General features: G+C 43.2%; 1 protein-coding gene and 1 non-coding gene across 3 annotated transcripts in view; one reads left to right on the forward strand and one right to left on the reverse strand.

Annotated features, from left to right (window-relative positions):
- The window catches only part of MCUB (mitochondrial calcium uniporter dominant negative subunit beta), a 78,300-nt gene that overhangs the window by 2,915 nt on the left and 50,844 nt on the right, over positions 1 to 24,541 (reverse strand). Inside the window, exons 2-6 of one of the 2 annotated variants that reach the window (XM_036343391.1) lie at positions 18,884 to 18,959; positions 17,973 to 18,143; positions 11,422 to 11,526; positions 2,131 to 2,291; positions 115 to 318 (exon numbers count right to left, since the gene is read on the reverse strand). In XM_036343391.1, coding sequence (XP_036199284.1) covers positions 115 to 318; positions 2,131 to 2,291; positions 11,422 to 11,526; positions 17,973 to 18,143; positions 18,884 to 18,959 — 717 coding nt within the window. The remainder of the gene's footprint in view (positions 1 to 114; positions 319 to 2,130; positions 2,292 to 11,421; positions 11,527 to 17,972; positions 18,144 to 18,883; positions 18,960 to 24,541) is intronic. The other variant, XM_036343400.1, reaches the window with a different exon arrangement.
- LOC118661388 lies at positions 16,035 to 16,141 on the forward strand. The gene has a single exon (XR_004969319.1). It is a non-coding gene; the product is annotated as a U6 spliceosomal RNA (small nuclear RNA).

Consider the following 24,541-nt stretch of genomic DNA (forward strand, 5'->3'; position numbering starts at 1 on the left):
AATCCAGATAGCAATAATTCAGTAAATAAAAAGGCTTTATTGCTCATTATTTGACTTGGGTAACAAATTATTTGCAGATGTGCTAACTTACCATTTTCCTAACAAAGTACTCACCTGTCGAGTGACTAGAAAGTATGCAAAAAAGACCATGGAATTTGCAAATGTGATGAAGTATGTAACTGGTTCCATGATATCCCAGGAGTACACCCACCAAGTGAGCCAGGCCAAGGCCCCACCCTGAACAGACAGCAGCGCCAATCCAGCCCACAGGAGTCCACTGGTTTTAGCTGCTGAGCGAGCTTCAATTTTAGCTTTCATCTGAGAAAAATAAAAAGATGGCTAACTCAGTTTACAAGAAAAGGGACAAAAATAACGCATGTCTGTTACTTTAAAGAGGCCTGATTTATGAAAACTCAGAATTTATAAACCATATACAGTAATCAGTTCATTAATAAATTATTTTTTGAATTATAAAAGTCGTACCTGCTCATAAAAAATTTTTAAATAGAATAGATGAGTTTACAATGAAAACTCAAAAGCCATCCTCTGAACCCTTCCTAAAATTGCATGCTGATTTCCTTCAACCCAGCAATTTCACTTCTGGAAATTCATCCTACAGGTGCTCCTGCACACGTGTGATTCATGACAGATTCATTTTTAAGATGAAAAGACCTAAAATTATCCATCTATCCACAAGCTACTATGCAGCTGTAATGAAGAAGCCCTCTATGCAGCCCTATGGAGCTCTCTCCAGGATGTAGGCACACATCCAGCATATAGCAGGCTCAACTGCAGACCACCACCATGAAGTGAACATTGCAATAAAGTGAGTCACGTGGATTTTTTGGTTTCCCAGTGCATATAAAAGTTATGTTGACACTATACTACAGTCTACTAAGTGTGCAACAGTATTGCATCTAAAAAAGCAATGTACATACCTTAATTTAAAAACACTTTATTTCCAAAATTATTAACTATCATCTGAGCCTTTGGCAAATTGTTATCTTTTTGCTGGTAGAGGGTCTTACCTTCAATTTCCAAAAAAAAAAAAAAAGCAGTATCTGTGAAGCACAATAAAACCAAGAGAAATAAAATGAAGTATGCTTGGATACTGTTAGTGAAAAAATGTAAGGATAGTGTGTAATAGCCCATGTCCTTTTCTGAAAAAGGGAAAAAATAACATATTTGCATTTGCACATAAAATCTGAGATGGTTCACAGGTGTGGGGATATGGTACTGGGAGGACAGTGGGAGAAAAACTTCCCTTTGGCCAACTTTTTTAATCTTAATAAACATATCACCAATTTTTTAAAAACAAAAATTAAAATGTAGGTATATAATCCAATAAATAATAGTAAAAAGTCCCCTTCTCTGCCATCCCTAAATACCCTAAGAGTTAATCACTATTAAGGTTATTTTATCTCCAGAAATTTTCTATTCATATACAAAGTTATACATACACCTACCCTTTTTCAAAATCACAAGTAGAATCACAGATTTAAGAAATGCAGTTTTTTCCCTTCAATTACAACAGACTCCACCACCTCCTCCCCCGAAAAGTTACTTTTTTCTCCACCACTGATTAACCTCAGATGTTAGGAAGCCACCACTAACATTCCACGTGCAGTTCGGTTAAGCAGAGCTGGGGCCGTGGGCCTATTCTCCGACAGAGAAGCTGGGGTAACAGTGCAGCTAGTGCAGCCCAGCTCCCATCATACTCATTTACAGAGACACCACGGCCCTCCGTGGAGGAAGCAGGGCTGAGTTTAAGACGGCAGCTCTAGAGTCAGACCACCGGAGTCCAGGTTCTGGCTCTACGGACTAGCTATGTGCCTCTGCTGTCTCCGTTTCCCCGTCTGAAGAATGAGAAAGATAACACTACCAAACTCGTGGCTCACTGTGAGGATTAAAGGAGAACATGAGCGCATGCAAATCATTCAAACTAAGAATTTTCTTCGTAATATGACCTGCTGTTTCTTTAAAAATCTTCATACAGGAAGAGTAAGGGGACTACCCATTGCCAGAACCCAGGTGAATACCTCACCTCAGTTTGTAGAAAAATGCTCCCGTGGACAGCACTCAATAAAAGCTGGGTATTATTTTTCAGACTCAACTGTGATGTTTCCTAACCTGTTCGAGGGGCTGCAGCTGTCCCTTCAGGTGGTCGATTTCCTCCAGTAAATGGTGCTCTCTCTTTTTCTGAAACTCTTCTAAATGCAAGGCTGTAAACAGTCTGTGAACCAAGGATTTCATATTTTCCAACTCAGTGGCGTGCTCACTACTCGGTTTTTCTGAGAAAAGACACAAGGGAAACATAAGGCAGTCACCACAGTTCTTCCCTCCAGGGTCTGCAAGTCCAGGGACCCACATCTGATTCCCCGCGGCCGGCCACCGCGGCTGGCCCATCAGCCCTCCTTACTCCTGGGAAGCGTTTGGATGGGCCCTTCTTCCCATCTCAGGTGATCGCGCTAGTCCCTCTCACACAAAGACAATTTGGAATGATAAATTACCAGACAGTAGGCTTAAAATCACTATGTTTTTGTTTGTCTTTTTTCTTGGTAATAAGACTTGCTGTTTCTTTAAAAATCTTCATACAGGAAGAGTAAGGGGAATATCCATTACCAGGACCCAGGTGAATACCTCACCTTAGTTTGTAACACATTCGTCTATGGGCTCGCTTTTATTCCTGAGTTCCACCCAAGACCCCTCCCCCCACCCTCCAACCAACTATCCAAAAATTATTTTAGGGTCCACAGGGGAGGGAAGCCGGTGTGCAAACATGTAAAGAGATGTATAATCTACATTTGAAAAGCAATTCAAGTGTAAGCTCTTTACAGCAAGAGGTTCAGACCGACAAGTCGCCATGTCCGAGTCTTTAACACAGCGTTGATTCTTTTGATTATGGATTTCTCTCATCCTTTCACCTCTACGAATCTATGAATTCACATGAAACTGGGCTGTCATGATACCTTTCCGAGGACTCTAACTGTTCCCCGGCCAGGGAGAGAACCTGAGGGAGGGGACAGGTGAGAGGAAGGACCTTCCCGCCAAGCAGCAGCCAACAACTGCAGAGGCTTAGGATCCTGGAGTCACTATTATCCCAGCGATTTTTCAGGTTTTGCCAAGAGGCCTGCAGTTATTTCTCTTCCACCTCCACCCATTTCTTCCAGACTTACTGTGGTCTTTAATCCCTTCCACATTATAAGTTAACGCTGCCTCAAAGAGGTGAAAACCAGAAGTTCCCTCCTAGGCTTTTGAGATTTGCAGAACAGTCAGGGCCCTTTTGTTTTGATGAAATATATACTGATATTTAAAAGGTCTCCATACAGAAGAAAGGTATAGATGGGCCACGATTTTGTCCAAAGCTGTGGCGAGTATCAAAGACAAAAAAAAAAAAAAAAAAAAAAAAGCCAGATACTAGTTAAAAACGGTAAAGACAGACTTTATTCAGTAACTACTGCACAGGGAAGAGGATCCAGCGTGAACTGAACTCAACTTCTATTTGCCCAGAGGTGACTGGGCATTTTTTAAAAAATATATTTTATTGATTTTTTTTACAGAGAGGAAGGGAGAGGGCTAGGGAGTCAGAAACATCGATGAGAGAGAAACATCGATCAGCTGCCTCCTGCACACTCCCCACTGGGGATGTGCCCGCAACCAAGGTACATGCCCTTGACTGGAATCGAACCCAGGACCCTTGAGTCCACAGGCCGACACTCTATCCACTGAGCCAAACCGGTCAGGGTGGTGACGGCATTTTAAGGGAGAGATGGGAGCATCAGGGACTTAAGCAGAGTCAGGGAAGTGGAAATTTACAAAAAGTGAGAATGGGAGGTGGTTAATGAGACTAGGCCATTTGAATTTGTTAACTGGCACTTGCCAGAGCAAGGGGCCCACCAGACTGGGAGAGCGAAAGTTATTTCCTTGAATGTCTGCATTGCAAAGAATAGCCTCACTGGTTCCTAAGGAGACAGCTCCGGTGATAGGAGTAGAGAAAGGGTTTATAACTGCAAGCTTCTTACAGTTATTGCTCTGAGAGGGCGCTCAGACCTATCTGACTATCAACAGGCTTTCACTGGAACAAACAGTAAATTCTCCTGAAAGTGTTGAGCTTTCTCAGGCAAACATTTCATCATCCCAGGGATATGGCCTTGAGCTGTTAGAAACTATGCTGGTGTTTATTCAAGTCTTTTAGTGTGTGTGTGTGTGTGTGTGTGTGTGTGTGTGTGTGTGTGTGTGTATGTATGTGTGTGTGAGGGCGGGGAGGGGAGAGAAGGGGGGGGGGCAAAATCTATTGTTCTGAGAGTGCCCAGTTTTTACAGGCCAAGATGAGGCCTAGCTAAGAAGAGGGCTCTGACCAGCTGGACTAAAGTTTGGTCAAGGAGACAAACTAAAGAAAATCAATAAGAGAAAGAAAAAATCTTGAAAAAAGGCAGAGGAAAAAAACACCTTACCAATAATTCCCTCTCATTTTTGGCTTTTGTTAGGAGATACCAGAGACAAACATTTAAATTTATAATGCAACATATGAATTCTGCAATGCCCACATTTCTGAAAGAGTGTAGGCAAAAGTGTTTGCCATTGAACTCAGATAAACATTTTGTGTCACTTGACATAGACTGTCTCCTTGACCTATAGAAGAGCAAAGATAAAGTTATATCTACAAAGGGAAAGGGGGGCAGTAGAAGAGTATATGGAGAAATAAAAAATAAATAATAAACAAAAATATTTAATAAAAATGAAAAAAGTTATGATACATCTGACTTCTATGAAACTATATAAGAAGGGAGTAGAGTGAAATATTCAAAGTGTTTACAGAAAATAACCACCAACCTAGAATTCTGTATCCTTCAAAAGTGAAGGAGAAATGAAGACTCTCAAACAAAAATAGCGGAAATTTGTTGCTAGTACATCTACTTTGCAAGAAATGTTAAAAGATCTCCAGGGAAGAAAAATGATACATGTCAGAAACTTAAATCTACATAAAGGAATTCTACATTAAAGAAAGTATAAGGGGAGATACAATCAAAACTTAGTTTTCTTTTTTCCTTATTCTTAATTGACTAGTGGCCTGGTGCACGGATCCGTGCACATTGAAAGGAAATTAATTAGAAGAATTCTTTTGCTATCGCTATTTGCCCTTTCTCTATAATAGAAGTGTCAGAGGTGAAAGAAAATTAGTAAAATGTATATGAAAGTAATATGTAAATTGATTAAGTAAACAATAACAATGATATAACAAAGACATATAAAAACAATAAAAACATGATATAAAACATTGGTAAAAACAATGACTGATAAATTGATTAAACTTATTCTAATATCTCTCTGTATACCACATGAAGAGTAAAAACACTTTCAGAGTGCTTGACTAATTTCCCTTGTGATGAAGTATTTACAACTTTAACTTTAACATCACACACTCTTTGAACTTGAGAGAAAGCAACATATAACTGACCATGTCCAAAAACAGGTTCAGGTAGGACTATTCCTACTCTGTCTAGAGTTTGTCCTTGTCATTTATTAACAGTCACCGCAAATGATGGCATCACGGGAAACTGTCGTCGAATTAATTTAAATGGGAGGCCAGTGTCAGATGGGGACAAATCAATTCTTGAAATCAGAACAACCTCTCCTTCCACAGATCCTATTAATACTTCAGCTTCAATTATGTTAGGTCACAATCTTGTGATAATAATCTAGTACCATTACAAAGACCCCATTTACTATTAAGATTTCTCAGTAGCATGATAATTGCACCTACTTTCAATTTTTTTAAAAATATATTTTATTGATTTTTTATAGAGAGGAAGGGAAAGGGATAGAGAGTTAGAAACATCGATGAGAGAGAAACATCGATCAGCTGCCTCCTGCACACCTCCTACTGGGGATGTGCCTGCAACCAAGGTACATGCCCTTAACCGGAATCGAACCTGGGACCTTTCAGTCCGCAGGCCGATGCTCTATCCACTGAGCCAAACCGGTTAGGGCCCTACTTTCAATTTTAATTTATGACGCGGCATTCCCGAAGGAGTAATACTATTAAGAAATTCATTGGTGCCGAAACCGGTTTGGCTCAGTGGATAGAGCATCGGCCTGCGGACTGAAAGGTCCCAGGTTTGATTCCGGTCAAGGGCATGTACCTGGGTTGCGGGCATATCCCCAGTAGGAGATGTGCAGGCGGCAGCTGATCGATGTTTCTCTCTCATCGATGTTTCTAACTCTCTATCTCTCTCCCTTCCTCTCTGTAAAAAATCAATAAAATATATTAAAAAAAAAAAAAGAAAAAAAAGAAATTCAATGGTAAAATTTTCCTTTTCAACATCGTCCGTTGAATCGATGGAATCATCACTCAAATGTCAACAAAAACAACCAAATTCACAATAGACAATGACAGATCGAAACACACTGCTGGCTGGTGCCAGCAAGAGCTTTATATGTATCATGCATGTGCGAGTCAACTTTTATTTTTAAACTAGAGGCCTGGTGCACAAAAATTTGTGCACTGGCGGGGGGGGGGGGTGTCCCTCAGCCCCACTTGTGCCCTCTTGCAGTCTGGGACCCCTTGGGAGATAACGACCTGATGGCTTAGGCCCGCTCCCAGGTGGCAGAGGGCAAGCCCAATCCCTAGGTGCCTGCCCCACAGCCCCTGGTCAGGCTCTGAGCAGGGCCAATTGGGGAGTTGGGGCGCCACCCCCTGTCATGCACAGAGCAGGGCCGATCAGAAGGTTGTGATGCCACCCTCAGTCACACTCAGGGTAGGGCCAATTGGAGGGTTGGGGCGCTGCCCCCTGTCACACTCAAGGCAGGGTCGATGGGGAGGTTGGGGCGCCGCCCCGTCACCCACAGAGCAGGGCCGATCAGGGGGTTGGGGCACTCCCCCCTGTCACACACAGAGCCGCAGGGCGATCAGAGGGTTTGGGCGCTGCCCCCTGTCACACTGCTCCAGGGGCCAGGAGGCCTCTCGGCTCCGCTGATCCCGGTGCTGGGAGGCATATTACCCTTTTACTATATAGGATAGAGGCCTGGTGCACAGGTGGGGGCTGGCTGGTTTGCCCTGAAGGGTGTCCTAGATCAGGGTGGGGGTCCCGCTTGGGTGCCTGGCCAGCCTGGATGAGGCGATGATGGCTGTTTGCATCTGGTCACACCCCCTTCAGGGTGGGGGTCCCCACTGGGGTGCCTGGCCAGTCTGGGTGAGGGGCTGAGGGCCGTTTTCAGGCTGGCGGGTGACTGAAGCTCCCAACCGCTCCTTTTTTCCTTTTTTTTTTTTATTCTTGGATTTATGGCTGTCACTAGAGCTGAGAGCCGGCTTTAGCTGTGAGACCTCGCTGCTGAAAGCAGGTTTCTGGCTTTGTTTACTTTCTGTATTTGAAACTTTGTTGCGACTCCAGCTCTGAGATCCTGGCTGACTAAAAACAGGTTTCTGGGGTTTTGTTTAGCTTCTATATTTGTAACAATGTTTCTTAGCAGCTCAGAGCCCAGCAGTGGCAGGCAGGGAATGTTGGAGTCCTCCGTCACTGAAGCAAGCAAGCCTCCTGTTCGTGTCAGTAGCCTGGCTGCCGGCCGCCATCTTGGCTGGCAGTTAATTTGCATATCACCCTGATTAGCCAATGGGAAGGGGAGCGGATGTATGGCTAATTACCATGTTTCTCTTTTATTAGATAGGATTGCCAGTGCGTATCATATGTACTGGCCGGTTGGTCGGACTGTTGGACAAATGTACAGTTGGTCACTTAGCCTTTTATATATATAGATATAACAGAACAGTTTGTTCAAAATAATGATAGTAAAAATATATTCAATAGTGATAGCTTATATATACATGAAATGAATGACAATGAATGGGAGAGAAGAATTAGAAATATGTGGTTATGCCCTAGCTGGTTTAGCTTAGTGGACAGAGCATTGGCCTGTGGACTATGGAGTCCCAGGTTCGATTCTGGTCAAGTGCACATGCCCGGGTTATGGGCTCAATCTCCAGTTGGGGGTGTGCAGGAGGCAGCCGATCAATGATTGCCTCTCATCATTGATGTTTCTATCTCTCTCTCCCTTTCCCTTTCTCTATGAAATAAATAAAAACATGGGTTTAAAAAATAAAATAAAATGCGTTAACAAATATACCAAAGCCAATTCAAATACTTAAAAAAAAAAGAAATTTGTGGTTATTATAAGGTATTTTCAATGCCTGTGAAAGTAGGCTTGGATTATTTTTAAATGTACATTGCAAAATCTAGGGCAACCACTAGGAAAAATTTAAGAAGCATTACTGATATACTAAGAAAATAGAATAATATAAATGTTCAATAAAAACCACAAAAAGCAGAGAACCCATGAAAGACAAAATTAGAAACAAAGAACAATGGCAACAAATAGAAAGCATTAACAAAAATCCTCAACAATATATAAGCAGATTAAATCCAACAATATATAAAAAGAATTATACACCATGACCAAGTGGGATCTATCGCAGATATGAAAGGCTGACTCAGCATTTAAAAATCAAATCATTCAATCCATCATATCAACAGGCTAAAGAAGAAAAATCACATGATCATATCAACAGAAAAGCATTTGACAAAATCAGCAAACTAGGAAGAGAGGGGAACTTCCTAAACTTAATAAAAACATATGACATAGTATTTAATGGTGGAAAACTCGAAGATTCCCTACTAAAACAAGGAAAAGAGCAAGATGTCTCCTCTCACCATTCTTTTCAAAATCATACCACAAGTCTTAGCTAATAAAATAAAAAAAAAGGAACAAAAAAAAAAAACAAACGTATTAAGGAAGAAATAGGCTGGTGACTACTGGTAAAGCAGAGGTTGATAGCAACTGAGGCTTCTGGTCAAGATGATGGAGTAGGTAAAATCTGTGCTCATCTCCTCCCATGACCACATCAATATTAAAACTAAATTATAAAGCAATCACCCTTGAATCCACCTGATGACCAGCTAAATAGAACTATAAAGATTTAAAGAAGAAGCCATGTTGAGACTGGTAACAGAGGTGGAGATGCAAAATGGGCTGGTCCCAGACCCACATGTAGCGGTTAAGAACAGGGCAGGGTATCTTGGTTGCAGAGGTCTCCCAGAGGAATGAGGGGTCCCCAGTCCCACACCAGGCTCCCCAGCCCTTAGCACCAGTGCCAGAAAGAAGAGTCCCCACAACATCTGGCTGTGAAAAATAGCAGGGATTCTGTCCAGGTGAGACTGAGGGTTGCTGTCAACCCAGGTGTCCTCTTAAAGGAGGGTGGAAAACGTCCAACTGGAGGGCCTTAAATCATTTGGTCTGGCCCCGCCAAGGCATTAGGGGGGAGTTGATTAAATGTTTGATCAAATATAGCAGGCTAACTTTTAAGTTGATAATTTTGTATGGTCTGCAAATGATGTTATAAATATCCAAATGGCCCTTGGCAGTAAAAAGGTTCCCCAAACCTGTCAAACCAACAACAAGAAAATGAACAACCTGCTTAAAAAATGGGCCAAAGACACCTCACCAAAGATATACAGAAGGCAAGTAAGCATTTGAAATCATATGTTAATAGGTAATTGCAAATTAAAACAAGAATGATTTATGACTATACTACCTATTAGAAGGGGCAACATCCAAAACACTGACAACAGTCAATGCTGATGAGAATGTGGAGCAACAATAACTCTCATTCACTGCCTATGGGAATGCAAAATGGTACAGTTACTTCAGAAGAAAATATACCAGTTTCTCATAAAACTAAACATACTCTTACTATACAATCCAGCAATCATGTTCCTTGGTATTTACCCAAATGAATTGAAAACTTATGTCCACACAAAAACCTGCACACAAATGTTTACAGCCACTTTATTCATAATTGTAGCTCAGCTGGTTAGAGTGTTACCCTGATACCCCAAGGTTGGGGGTTTAATCCCCTGTCAGGGCACATACAAGAATCAACCAATGTATGCATATATAAGTGGAACAACAAATCAATGTCTCTCTCTCAAATCAATAAATAAAAGTTTTTAAAAATTGTCAAAACTTGAAAACATTAAGATATCCTTCAGTAGGTGAATGGATAAATAAACTGTGATACATTCAGACAATGGAACAGTATTCAGCACTAAATAGAAATAAGTTATCAAGCCATGAAATACTTGGAGAAAACTTATATTCATAGTACTTATTTAGGAAGGCCATCTAGAAAGATTACATATTGTATGGTTCCAACTGTATAACATTCTGGAAAAGGCAAAACTATGGAGACAGAAAAAGATCAATGGTTGTCATGGGTTGGGGGTGTAGAGAGGAATGAATAGGCAGAACACAGATTTTTATTTTTTGGCAGTGAAACCACTCTGTATAATACTACAATAGTGGATAAACCAAAAGCATTAAAATCCTATATAATAAAGAGGTAATATGCAAATTAACCCCCACACCCTCACAAGATGGCTGCCTACGACCAGGCTGGCAGGGGATTAGTGAGGGATGACCAAATGACTGAACAAGCAGGCTGCGTGGGGCGACCAGGCCAGTGGGGGCAGGAGAGGGCAGTTGGGGGCGACCAGGCTGGCAGGGGGTGGGGGGATGGGCAGTTAGGAGTGAACAGGCCGGCAGGGAGGGGGAAGTTGGAGAAAACCAGGCCAGCAGGGGGGCAGTTAGGGGCAACCAGGCAGGCAGGCAGGTGAGCAATTAGGAGCCAGCAGTCCAGAATTGTGAGAGGGATGTTTGACTGCCGGTTTAGGCCCGATCCCTGGATGGGGCCTAAACCAGCAGACATCCCCCCGAGGGGTCCTGGATTGGAGAGGGTGCAGGCAGGGCTGAGGGGACCCCCCCCCCCCCCCGCACAAATTTCGTGCACCGGGCCTCTAGTAATTCTATAATAATGGATATACATCACAATGTACAACATTTAAAGTGAGCCCTAATGCCAACTGTGGGACTTGAGTGATAATGATATGTCAATGTAGGTTCATGATTGTAATTAATGTACGATTGTGGTGCTTGATAATAGGGGAGGCTGTGGGGAGGTGGGCACTCTGTATATGGGAACTCTGTACTATCTGCTCAGTCTTGCTAGGGACCTAAAACTACTCTAAAAAATAAAGTCTATTTTTAAAAAAGAGTTAAGAGCTGTGCAACAGTACACATTTGAGTTCATGATTTTCCAGCCTACTTTTTAACACAATAATGTCAGATTATTAATGTCAAGTTCTTAAAGTCAAGTCTTAAAAGTCTAAGAAGAGTGTATGAGACTAAATGTCCTGCTAGACAACTTCTACTGATCACTAACACCCCTACTAGAAAAGTTTAAACACGGCTCTCCAAAGCCTTCTTGGTCATTTGGTGATTTTAAAAGATCCGTTAAGATAAGCTACGTTCCTATAAAAGTCCCACAGCTACAGGGAAATGTTAAGATGGCTGCATAACTGTGTTTCTTACCTTGCTTGGGGCATTGTACATCGTATGTTATTTTATTAATGACAAGTTTAAAATCATTCATTAGCAAAAATCCCATCAAGGTTGAAGTTGCAATCTCGCTGCCATCTGAAAGAGAAAACAATGCAAAAATATATTCTTGTTTTAGAGCAGTAAGAACCTTTCCCCAATATATAGAGAAATACTTACTAACCCAGGTCTTTATAGAACAGTAGTGGGAGCTCCCTATACCCAACACTGTTCCCATTGGGAGGAATCTTTCCTTTTGCTCTACCGTTCATCTCACTGGACCATGCAGAGCAGGCAGGTGCTTCCTCTCTCACCCTGTCAGCCAGGCTGGGATCCAGACTGATGTCCCTAGGGAGACTGTATCTGCAGACAGTCATGGAAAGATTCAGGGGAGGTGGAAACTTTTACAGCAAGGCCAGAGAGGGTGAGGTGGCAGCTGTAGGCTGGGGATGTCACAACAGAGCTCATCAGGCTGCTCCTGGGCCAACCTGGTCTGCTGTGTCTCCCTCGGTTCCTGCCCTCTTCTGAGCCTGGCTTTCTGGCAATCCCAATCTCAGAGTCTGCCAATGCTTACATTTCTGTTGCTTACAGCCAAGTCCAACAGGTCGTACCATTTTTAAAAGCCTGTCTTTCTCTTATTTTTAATTACTATAGGTGATTGATTTGTGTTTGTTAAAACTTGGTAGGCAAACAGTACCACACACCACCACACACAGGGCTCCCCCGCTTTCTAGTCTAGGAAAGATAAAGAGAGGCAAAGCTACCAACGGCGGGGGTGGCAGAGATAGTAATAAACATAATTAAACCTAAGGAGTAAATCTGCATTTCTGTATGGAGGCGGAAAGAGCGTCTAACAGTCATTACAAATATTCTAGGAACATTTCAGGAAAAAAAATCTCTTGGAAAATTTTAACCTCCGTGTGCTTTTGCACAGCTTCCCACATCGCCTCGTTTGTGTTATTATACTTTTGAATTAAACTTTAATGTAACCCAGATGTGAAGAAAGCAAAGTCATTGAACAGTAAGTAAAAGGCTGGTGCTGTGTAGGAGTTTCTCTTTCTATCATTACTCCTTCAGAACAGTGACATAAGTAGTCACATCAAGTCGAGGATGAGTATTTTTCCTGGCCTGGCATTTGCTTGGCTACATTACACTGGAGCTATTTCAGCTACATTAGCATGTGTGTGACGGCAGTAATACTGCCAGCAAACTCAGGAAGACCCTGGTCGCCTGCCTCCCGTCTGCTCCTCTGTCGTTCTTTGGTTCCAGAGGCAGCAATTCAAGCCTGCACCTGCGTCTGTTCCTGGCATTTGGCTGTCTATCTCCTGTTTATCAGCTGAGGTGAGATCATTTTCTGAGGAACTGCCAAATAATTCAACCCACAGCATGGGCAAAACTGTGAACACTCTTTTCATGCCCAAACTAAACCCAGGCAAATTCCACCCACTGAGCCTCGTTTTATTTATTTTATTTGGCACACTGCTTTTATTTATTTTTAAATTTAAAACATTTAAATGTTGACATTATTGCAGGTGTCCCCATTCTCTCTCTGCTTTGCCTGCCTTCACCCACCTCCGCCTTCCCCTCCCTTGGCTGTCACCCCACTACTGTGTGGCCATGGGGTACGCATATATGTTCTTTAGCTAATCCCTTCACCTTTTTTACTCAGTCACCCACACCCGCTCTCCTCTGGCACCGGCCAGACTGTTCCATGCATCCATGCTCCTGGTTCCATTTCATTCATCAGCCGATTTTGTTCATTAGATTCCACATGTCAGTGAGATCATATGGTACTTGTCTTTCTCTGACTGGCTTAGCATAATACTCTCCATGCTGGAGGCCAAGTCCAGCGGGTCATAATAAATGTGAAAAGTCCTCTAAAGGCTGATGGGCTTTGATATTCAGCAGGGCTGAATATCAGCATTATATTACCCTGCTGCTGGCCAAACAGCTGAGGGTAATTCCCCTAACCTGATAATCCTTTATTGTTTACCAAACCTTACCTTTGATGTGTGCGTCTGCTTTGTTAAAGGGCAGAATGTGTGAATAAAAAGCCATGGGTCCAGACATTCAGGGAGCCCACGTCACTAGAGGGTGAGGCCTCCGCCTGGCTCCCCATGCCTTCCAAATTTGTATTTCTTGTCTAGTATATCCATTTATGTCGCAGCCCCTTCTCCAGATTCCTGAACCCTCACTGCAAAAGAATGCGGCATCTCCATGCTGTTGCATAGGTTAAGAGTTCCCTCTTTTTTACAGCCATGTAGTATTCCATTGTGTAAATGTACCACAGCATTTTCACCACTCCTCTGCTGGTGGGCACTGGGTCGTTTCCAGATCTTGGCTATTGTAAACTGTGTTGCTATGGACACAGGGATGCATATCTTTCTTTTGATTGGTGTTTTGGGATTCTGAGGATACATTCCAAAAGGTAGCTCCATTTTTAATTTTTTGAGGAAACTCCATACTGTTTTCCACCAGAGCCTCTTTTTAAAAAGATCAACAACACACTAATAGTTTCATCTGATTTCGTGTCATTTAAAAATGTATGTTTAAATGACTTCAACTCTTTTATTTTTTTAATCCTCACCCGAGGATATTTTTCCCAATGATTTTTAGAGAGAGCGGAAGAGAGAGAGAAAGAGAGAAATATTGATGTGAGAGAAACACATCGATTGGCTGCCTCTGGCACTCACCCTGACCAGGGCCTGGGCAACCGAGATACATGTCCTTTACCAGAATTGAACCTGGGACCCTTCAGTCCGCAGGCCAATGCTCTATCCACTGAGCCAAACTGACAGGCAAAATGACTTCAACTCCTTAAAGCATTACTATAAGAAAACAAACTGCATATGATTTCTCAGTTGAAGTACTACATTATCCTTTATACTAATGTAGGAACAGCAAAAGGCTGACATGGAATACTTTGAAAGAGCTAATAATGATAAAGTGTTGAAATTTTTCCCCTATTCCTGAGCAAGTATTGATTTAAACCCCAATAAGTGTTTTCATTCAACCCAAAAGTCCCCTTTCTCTTAAGATTTCTAGTCTTTTTCTTTATGCTTTACTAGTATGTTTCAAAGCTGCCTCAACCTATTTTTTATTAATAAGCAGGGTGCACAACCATCCTTGCTTTAACCTCTTTATTTCATTCATTTAACAAGCACTTACTGAATACATACTACCCACCAGGCAGGCACTGTGCTCAAGGTCTGCATCTACCTGCTCTCAGAAGCTTAGGAAGGCAAGCCCTGTGGGGGAGGTCCATGGGTGTTCACTGCTCCTGTGACTGGGGGGAATGTCTGTCAAGTTCAGGGATGGAGTGTTAGGACATTGTGGCCATTGGGCTAAAACCCTACTCTCTGATTCTGGTTTTACCAGGAAAAAAGCTCCTCTTCCACTTCAATCCAAAGTCCTCACAATAACATTCAACAAGGTTTTCCACACTCTGCCCCTCCCCACCTACTTCCATCCAGCTCCCTCCTTCGCAGCAGAGGGGTTGGCTCCCACTCAGGGCCTCTGCCTGGAGACTCTTCTCCCACCTACAGAGCTCTCTCATCTCTTCCAGGTCCTCTTCAAATGTGACCTTAGCAAGCCTTCCACCCCAACACACACACACACACACACACACACACACACACACACACACACACTCCCCACCCCACTCTGCTTTATTTTTCTCCATTTCACTTACCTAATATTTTATTTATTCACCTTGTTTCTTTCTCCCTTTAAAATGTAAACTCCACAAGAGCAGGAGTTTTTCTTTGTGCTACCTCTCACATCTAGAATAGTGCCTGGTATAAGTTAGTGCTCAATAAATATTTGTTGAGTAATTAATCTTGATTTTTCCAACTTCTCTATCTATCCTTTATTAGTTCTGAACTTTGATAGGGGAGAAGAATGTTTATTTCCTTTTCAAAACTGTACCAGTATTCAACTTTTAAATAAGCTTATTCTAAGTATGGAATCCTATATAATAAAAGGCTAATATGCAAATCGACTGAACAGCGGAACAACTGGTCGCTATGATGTGCACTGACCACCAGGGGGCAGATGCTCAATGCAGAAGCTACCCCCTAATGGTCAGTGTGCACCCACAGGGGGAGCACTGCTCAGCCAGAGGCTGGGCTCATGTCTGGGGAATGCAGCAACAGTGGCAGAAGCCTCTCCTGTCTCCACGACTGCAAGAGGGTGAAGGCCGGGCTGAGGGGCACCCCCACCCTGAGTGCATGAATTTCGTGCACCAGGCCTCCAGTACTAGCATAAAATAACAATGCCAATTTATTCATTTATAAATAATAAACAATCCTTTATTCTATTTTAGGGGCAGTAAGTCTAAGGCCATATCAGAGCACAAGGACATAAAAGCTACATTTTAAATATGATTTTATTGATTTCAGAAAGAGGAAGAAGGGTAGAAACATCAATGATGATGTTTGCACAAGCCCGCAACCCAGGCATGTGCCCTGACTGGGAATGGAACCGTGACCTCCTGGTTCATAAGTCGACACTCAACCACTGAACCACACCAACAAGGCTAAAAGTCATATTTTAAATTTAAAATTTCTAAATGATTAACCACCTATGCTGGTTTTTAAAAATATGTAGGGCTCGCTTTGGCAGCACACAGACTAAAATGGGAATGACCCAAAGAAGATCAGCATGACCTCTGCACAAGGATGACAAACAAATTCGGTAAGTGTTCCATTTTTTAAAAAAGTATATTCTTCATATAAGCATAACCAATGGACACAAGACACTGGGGGGTAGGGGAGGCTGGGGGAAGGTCAAGGGGGAAAATAAAAAGGAGACATATGTAATACTCTCTGTAATACTTTAAGCAATAAAACCAAATTTAAAAAAAAAGTATATTCTTCCTGAGAACCAATTCTGTCAAAAAGCATACTAGATTGAAACTGCTGTATAACAAAGACAAATAAACCATTTGTGTATTTTAATTGTTCACTGGATATTTTAATCATTGAAACTACATTTTAAAATATTCAGGACAATGCCAGCATTTGGATTTTTTTTAAAACAAGTAAATTTCTTATTGATGGCAAAGAAATATAAAATGTTATTCAAATTTTGCTGAAAATTACACACTGATGACCGTGCCACTAAAATTTTCTCAGGGCTGAGTTTTGGCTCAAATAAACCCATAAAAATTCAAAAACAAAATAAAATGAAATAAAATTTACTCAGGGTAAGTTTATGAAATAAGTAATCAAAACGTGCACTAATTAATATTACTGATTCTAAAAGGTGTCAGTGAAGACCAACCATCTATACTAATAAAACGGTAATATGCTAATTAGGGTGGATGTCTTCTGGACATCCACCCGGACAAAGCCACAGCGGCTGTGAGGGCCTAAAGCCGGCACCACGCGGGAAGGGCAGGCAGATTTGGCGCTCACACGGGAGGGACGGGCCGAGCCAGCACCGCCAGTCCAGCACCATGGCCCCTTGGCAGAGGCAGCGAGAAGGCGGCACCACGCCCCCTTCCATAGTGCAGCCTGGTCCCAGTGCTGCCCCTTTCGCAGAGGTAGCCACAGAGGCAGCAGTGCAGGCCCAGTCCACAGAAGCTGGATGGGGTGCAACCTGCTGTGCCTCAATCTCCCACAGCCCCTCCCCCAGCCGGCCTGGCCCCAGATTGCCCCCCACCCACCAGTGGGCGGGGGGCAGGGCCAGCACTAAGAAGTGAGCGCCGAGGGCCAGCAGCTGGCAGTGGCAGCAGCAGCAGGGTGATGGGAGCAGCGCCTCCCCCAATCAGCCCGGTCGCCTCCCGCAGAGGAGGACATACCTGAGGGCTCCTGGACTGTGAGAGAGGGCAGGCCGGGTTGAGGGACTCCTCCTCCCACCCCCCACCCCCTCGTGCACGAATTTCATGTACTGGGCCTCTAGTTTATGATATAAAGAATCATCTCAAAAAATTAAAAGTGGAACTGCCTTATGACCCAGCAATTCTACTTCAGGGAATTTATCTGAAGAAACCCAAAACACTAATTTGAAAGAATATATGCAGAGTTATTTACAATAGCAAGATTTGGAAGCAGCCCTAGTGGATCAGTAGATGAGTGGATAAAAAAGTGTGATACATTTATACAATGAAATAGTACTCAGCTGTAAGAAGAAAGAAATTTTACCCTTTGCAACTGCATGGATGGACCTGGAGATCATTATGCTAAATTAAATAAGCCAGTCAGAGAAAGACAAGTACCTATGATTTCACTCATATGTGGAATTTAATAAACTGAACTATCAAACAAAACAGAGACAGGCTCATCGATAGAGAGCAGGCAGACAGCTTTAGTGAAGTGTTGTGTGGGAGATGAAAGGACTGAGCAAAAAAATGAGCAAAAAAAAAGAGGAAGAACTCATGGACACGGACAACAGTGTGGTGATTGCGGTGGCTGGAGGTCGAAAGTGTATAGTGGGGATAAATGGTGATGGAAAAAATAATTAAAGAATCAATTTCTTCCTTAAAAAGTAAAGAAGGAAAAAGAGAAAAAGACAAAGTTGAAAAAATATAGATATATATATACCTGCTGTGAAGATGGCTGCATTTTTGACACCTTTATCTTCATTTTGTAGGTCCTGAAGAAACGAACCAACTGTTGATAACATTGGTTTGACTACAAATTGACAGCGTTCATTTCTGGATGGTAGAGTGAGTGTTATCAAGGGAAGTCCATGTCTATAACTAACTGTTACTTCTGTTAAGAAAAAAAAGACAATATAAAAATAGATAAAATTTACTTTTTTAAAAAATATATATTTTATTGATTTTTTACAGAGAGGAAGGGAGAGAGATAGAGTTAGAAACATCGATGAGAGAGATACATCGATCAGCTGCCTCCTGCACATCTCCTATTGGGGATGTGCCCGCAACCCAGGTACATGCCCTTGACCGGAATCGAACCTGGGACCTTTCAGTCCGCAGGCCGACGCTCTATCCACTGAGCCAAACCGGTTTCGACATAAAATTTACTTTTTATAAAGATAACTTTAAAATACAAAACCTCTAAAAGGAATGCTTAACCATGTATTCATAAGCTCCTGAATTCCTGCAATCATTTGCATGGCTCCTATAGTGCCTTCACCATACTATGGTTTACAAATTTCCCTACCATTCTATGATGTTTTATCATAGCATATATCACACTTTATTATGATTATCTTAGGGTCTTCCTAGGTAAATAGTTAAGTTTTTGAGGGCAGAAACGTTTCTCATTCATCTGTAACTGTTCTGATTGCTGGGGTGGAAGTTTGCCAAAAGACATCAGCGATATCAGGGGAACAGAAAAGGGAGGAACTGAACAGAGCCAGATGCAGGGTGGCATGGGGTGGGGGAATGCAAGAAAAGTCCGTTTTGCTCAAAACTCACACCCTCATTTGATTTGAAAGAATGGCACTAAATAAGCATAGGAATCAAAGAAGTGCTCTGAAAGCTTACCATCAGGTGGCGCCACTGTGCTGTAAAGATGTGCTTGATAGCATTTCAGACTTCCACACAGCTTCACACACAAAACCTGTAAGAAAGATTATTTTTTCTTTTAGAAAAAGTGGGAAAGTTGGAGGAAGTACCTTTGCCGTAAGATTCCTTTTAACCTTATGAGGCGAGCATAATGAAAAGCCCAGCTTCCTGCACAGGCCTGGGTCCGCCCTGGGGGACCTCCCTCACCCTTTCCGGCCGCAGGGCTGGCTGCCTGCTACGCGGGTGAGCTGCAGCACTGACACCAGGACCAGGTTCTCCCCTCGGGGTGAGAGGACTCTAGAGTTTTGAGGCAATTTTTAAATTTGGTTCTTCCTTTTAGTAGATCATCTAAAATAAACGGATGCAAGTATGTTCTAGGTATTTGCATCTCCAAGTCGGGACCCCGAGCCAGAAGTATCAGCACGCTCTAGGAGCTGACTAGCAATGCGAAATCACAGACCCCGCCCAGACTGACTGGATTAGAATCTGCAGTTTAACAAGATCCCCAGGTGATTCTCCTGCACAGCACACTTTGCTAAGTACTGCTCTTGGTAGGTCTGTGTTGTCCGATTTGGTAGTCACTAGTCACATGTGGCCATTTAAATTAATTAAAATTAAGTAACCCTAAAAATTCAGTTTCTCAGTCACCTGGGCCCCATTTCCAGTGCTCCATAGCTCTTTGTGCAGGGTGGCTGCTGCTGGACAGCACAGGAAGAGAGCATTTTCTTCATCACAGAAAGCTCTGCTGACGGTCTTCTGGTTTCTACTAGTGCCTCAGTGTACGGATTCGTGCACATTGAAAGGAAATTAATTAGAAGGTGGCCAGCAGGGCAGGACTGGGCGAGACAGGCTGGACATGCCCTGAAGCCAACCTCCCACGGTCCTTCCCTGACTGGCCGCACCAGGGGTGGCACTGTGGCTCAAAGGTCATCTGCGGAGAGAGCAAGGTCCCTCTGGCAGGTGGGGTCCCTCTGCCAGGCCTGCGGGGATCGTGCTAAAACCAGCTCTCTGACATCCCCCTAGGGGTCCCAGATTTCGAGAGGGCGGTCCTCAGGTGGTGCATCCCATAATTGGGCTCCCTCCTCTCTGGTTCTGGGTGCGTCACCTGAGAACTGCCACTGCCAAGTCACCGCAGCTTGGCAGCTCCTGCATTGAGTATCTGCCCCCTGGTAGTCAGTGCCTGTCATAGCTACCGGTCAGATGGTCGAACGGTCGAATGGTAGGATGGTCGCTTAGTCTTTTATATATGTAGATAGGGCTTTTAGCTTCTTATTTTTACTTTCTATGAAAAAGTTCATCCTATTCTTTCTGCTTTTCTACTAGTTTAGAAATCACAAACTGAGTGGTTTCCTTTACATGTTTAAAACGATGAATAAGTAGTTAAAAAAGTGTTCACATAACATCTAGGCCTCAGTTGTATTTCAGCTCCAGGCCCAGAAAAGCAGCAAAACCAGACAAGTGACTCCGTGGCTGCCTCAGGACCAGCTGCATTTACTAATGACTCCAGCCCTGGTGCCGGCCAATCAGAAGAGAACATAATCCTGAAAGAGCACACCTGGAAAGCTGATGTTATAGTGAGACCCTCCCCAGAGACCTCCCCTAAGATTTCCACCTGCAAGAGAGAGATAAACACCCTCAACACAAAGGACGCATCCCTCCCACTCCCCCAGGTGAGCATGCCTGTGCCAACCCTTTCCCCTCACCTCTCCACACAGGTGTAAACTCTAACAGGCCCCTCAAGACTTGCAACCAGAGGAGCAATGGGCAGAGGCATTTTGTTCTGGGCTAAACCCCTGAACCGATCTCCAAGGTCCTCTTTTCTCTGACTTCCCAGTGAGCCAAAGCAGCCCCACCTCGGCTCCCCTGTTGCTTCTTCCATGCCCTTCCTTAGTTCACTGTTCTAAATGTGTTTTTGCTGTGGCCAATAAATTCTTGCTTGTTTTGCTGCACTTTGTCTCTTGACTGAACTCTTTCCTTCAAGAAGACAAGAACTGAGCTCTTGTTGTCTTGCTGGTAACACCAGGAAATGCGGAAAGGCAGAGAGGCCAGGGAAAATTATCAGGGCTTTATCAAGCATTTGTGTGACTAACAATCACCTGGAGGGCTGGCTTAAAACTCAGATCCCTGGACTCCACGCCCAGGGATTTTTGTTCTAATAAGTCTAAGGTAAGAGTGTATATAGAATTTGCATTTTTAATAAACCCCAGGATTATACTGAAGTTGCAGATGTGTAGACCACATTACGAGTAGCTGACGCTCAATGGCTTTCAAGGCACTTAAGTTTCTGCATTTAATTCCACATTTTAGTGCTGGGTTAAGGGTTCAGTCCTTCAAATGATAGTATCAGGTCAAAAAGCTGACTGCGGCTTCCCTTTCATCACTATCTTTCCTAAATACAATTCTAACCACTTCATACCCCTGCTTAAAACCCCTTAGCCTTATATGAAGTAGAAAGAATAAAGACCCCAGGGTTGAAAAGAAGGGGATTCTAAATTTAATTCAGCCACTTAACAGCTGAGTGGTTCCAGGTAAGTTGTAAGAGGGACCACTCTGTGCTTCAGTTTTCTCAAGGGTGAGGTGAGGATAGCAACAGCTTTCTTGCAGAGCTGATGTAAAGATTAAAACAAAGCATTAAGCAAGTGCAAGGCTTAACACATGCCTAACGGCTAACTCACCTCCCAGCTTTATCACTTACTATTTATTCCATGCAGGAGGAACTTGGGCCCCAGGCAAATGTGCTTTGTGTCATTAAAGTGCTTTCTTTATCTACTTCTACCTAACTGTCATTCCCTCTCAAGGTCCAACTCAAATGCCTTTTCCTCTTTCCGGCTGGCTATGACATCAGAAAAAGTACAGGCTTTGCAGTCAGAACTAAGATGGGATTCCAGCTTCAAGATATACCAAGTACATCCTGACCAGGTAGCTCAGTTGGTTAGAGGATCTTCCTGGTATGCCAAAGTTGTGGGTTTGATCTCTGGTCAGGGCACATACAAGAGTCAACCAATGAATGCGTAAATAAGTAGAACAACAAATCCATCTCTCGCTCTCTCTCGCTCTCAAATCAATAAAATAACTATTAAAAAGATGTACCAGCTACTGTGATCTTTGACAGCCAGAGGGTTCAGAAGAAATGGGCTGTGAGATAAAGAAGGGAACATGTTGGGAGTGGGGGTGGAGGGTGGAGCCTGGGCTATAATTAGAAGACTACAAGAGGGAAAATATTAATATGGGAGAGATCTGTTTGAGTTTCAAAGTAAAAGGACAGCAGCCATTAGTGGAAAGGAGCTGTATAATGATTACACATTAGGGCCAAGTAACAAGATCAGGTTGCTTCTAGAGTGATGTCACCATTTAGATTAAATACCTTTTTTTATTATTAAGAAAACAAAGATGCAATTTTCATTCAAGATTAAGGGACCCCTGTGCTCCATGCTCAAACACAATGTATTTCCATGTTCCCAAAAACAAAAGAGAAACACAATGTGATAAGCAGGCTCAAGTGGACAGCCAAGGGGTTCTGAGTCCTGCAGGAAAAAAGAAAATGTTTCAGTGCAAACTTATGCATTGTCCACAGCACATGTTTCCAAGTGATCACAGTTTATCCCTGTTCATTGGTTTGGAGGCATTTTGCAACTAGCAACTATTTGTTAACTGTAGGAAACTGATAGGTATGTAAATTCTGTCCAACCTGGTAGTGATCTGACTTTCTCCCCACTGTGGAAATACCAGTTTTATATCCATTTGCAATTCATCTTAACATTCTTCTTTCCATATAACTCTGTGCTGTTTTATTTTTCCTTTTAATTGGATGTAACATCTGCTTGGTCCCTTCATATCATAAGGTTGTGGATAGAAAAAGAGGTCTATAAGAAATTTAACCAAAAGTAACCTTAAAGGGTGATCTGATCATAAATTTCTACCTGGGCAGGTCATAGTGAGTAGTCATGCCTCAGGCATATACCCTCTTTAGTAAATGGTTTATCTTTGCCTTAAACTAGCCCTGTCCATTGAAATGCCTCTTTTTCAGACCCCCCCCCCCCCCTCAAGAGAGCACAATCCTGTTAACTATCCTGTAATCCAATCATAGGGAATTTCCAGCCTTCCTTCCTCCCACTTATGTAATCTTCCTTACCTCCCCTTCTTCATTCCAAACGCATAAAAGAAGCTGCAGACTGTCATTCTCAGAAGCAAGGCCACATTCTTGCATCCACCTCCTCCCGGCTGTTTTCACATCTCAGGGATAATTTGCACCAAGGAGTATCTAGTTAGTAGAAAGTTCCCTTCCCCCTTCCCCTTCAAATAAGTCTTTTTTGAATTCTTCAGAACTTTTGCTCTAAGCATGTTTTACAGGCTTGGGAAAAATACTGTTAAGATAGCTCCTAAGTACTGCTGGACTGTCTCTTGGAAAGCAACAAACTATAACTTTTCAAGACAACCCCAGATTTCTACTGAACCTCAACAGAATTCCCCTGCCTTCACTGTCACTTAGCAACAGCCTCTGCTTAAAAGAGCAGGCTACTCTTTATTGCCTGCCCTGTATTGACCAGCTCTCTTGGAAAGGAAAATAAACGCCCCCTCTGCATCTCTTTTTAGTTGTGAATTCTTTCACAGCCCGCATCAACGGCCAAACCCTAACAATGACCATCTACAAGCCAAGGAGAGAGGCCGTAGAAGAAACCAACACTGCTGACATCTCAGTTTCCAGAAGCTGTGAGTAAAAAAATCTGTTTAACCCTCCCAGTCTGCGGTACTTTGTTAATGGAAGCCTCAGGAAACTAACACAAACACCAAAGCTGTAAAGTATGTTGGTAAATAAACTATTTACTGTTGAAAAACTTTAGGCCAGTTTGTGTGTTAAAATGAGTACAAAAATACTAAACAATATTTGGTATATTATATTCAGTGGACTCCTACAACATGTGAAAATCCCTGTCATGTTCAGGGGCGGGAAAAGATAATGAAAACTTTGAGACTTTGTCTAAAAAGCTATCCTATATAATAAAAGTCTAATATGCTAAGTGTCTGGTCGTCCAGTTGGCCATTCAACTAATCAAAGCGTAATATGCTAATGATATGCTAAGGCTGCTCAACCACTTGCTATAATATGCACTGATTACCAGGAGGCAGATGCTCTCACTGGTAGGTTTGCTTGCTGCTGGGGTCTGGCCAATTGGGACTGAGTGAGGCTGGCCAGCCACACCCTGGAGCCCTCCAGCATCCCTCCCTGCCCCAATCATGCATGGGTGGGGTCCCTTGGCCTGGCCTGCACCCGCTTGCAATCTGGGACCCCTCGGGGGATGTCAAAGAGCCAGTTTCAGCCCAACGGCGGAACTATTGTTCGCTATGATGCGCACTGACCACCAGGGGGCAGATGCTCAACGCAGGAGCTGCCCCCTGGTAGTCAGTGCACTCCCACAGGGGGAGAGCTGCTCAGACAGAAGCTGAGCTCACAGCTGGCGAGTGCAGCAGCAGTGGCAGGAGCCTCTCCCACTCCACGGCAGCGATAAGGATGTCTGACTGACGCCTTAGGACTGCTCCCCCAAGGGAGGAGCGGTCATAAGCCGTCAGCCGGACATCCTCCAAGGGCCCCTGGACTGCAAGAGGGCACAGGCTGGGCTGAGGGACCCCCCCAAGTGC

The sequence above is a fragment of the Myotis myotis genome, unplaced genomic scaffold, assembly GCF_014108235.1.
Source record: "Myotis myotis isolate mMyoMyo1 unplaced genomic scaffold, mMyoMyo1.p scaffold_m19_p_1, whole genome shotgun sequence".
Taxonomy (NCBI): domain Eukaryota; kingdom Metazoa; phylum Chordata; class Mammalia; order Chiroptera; family Vespertilionidae; genus Myotis; species Myotis myotis.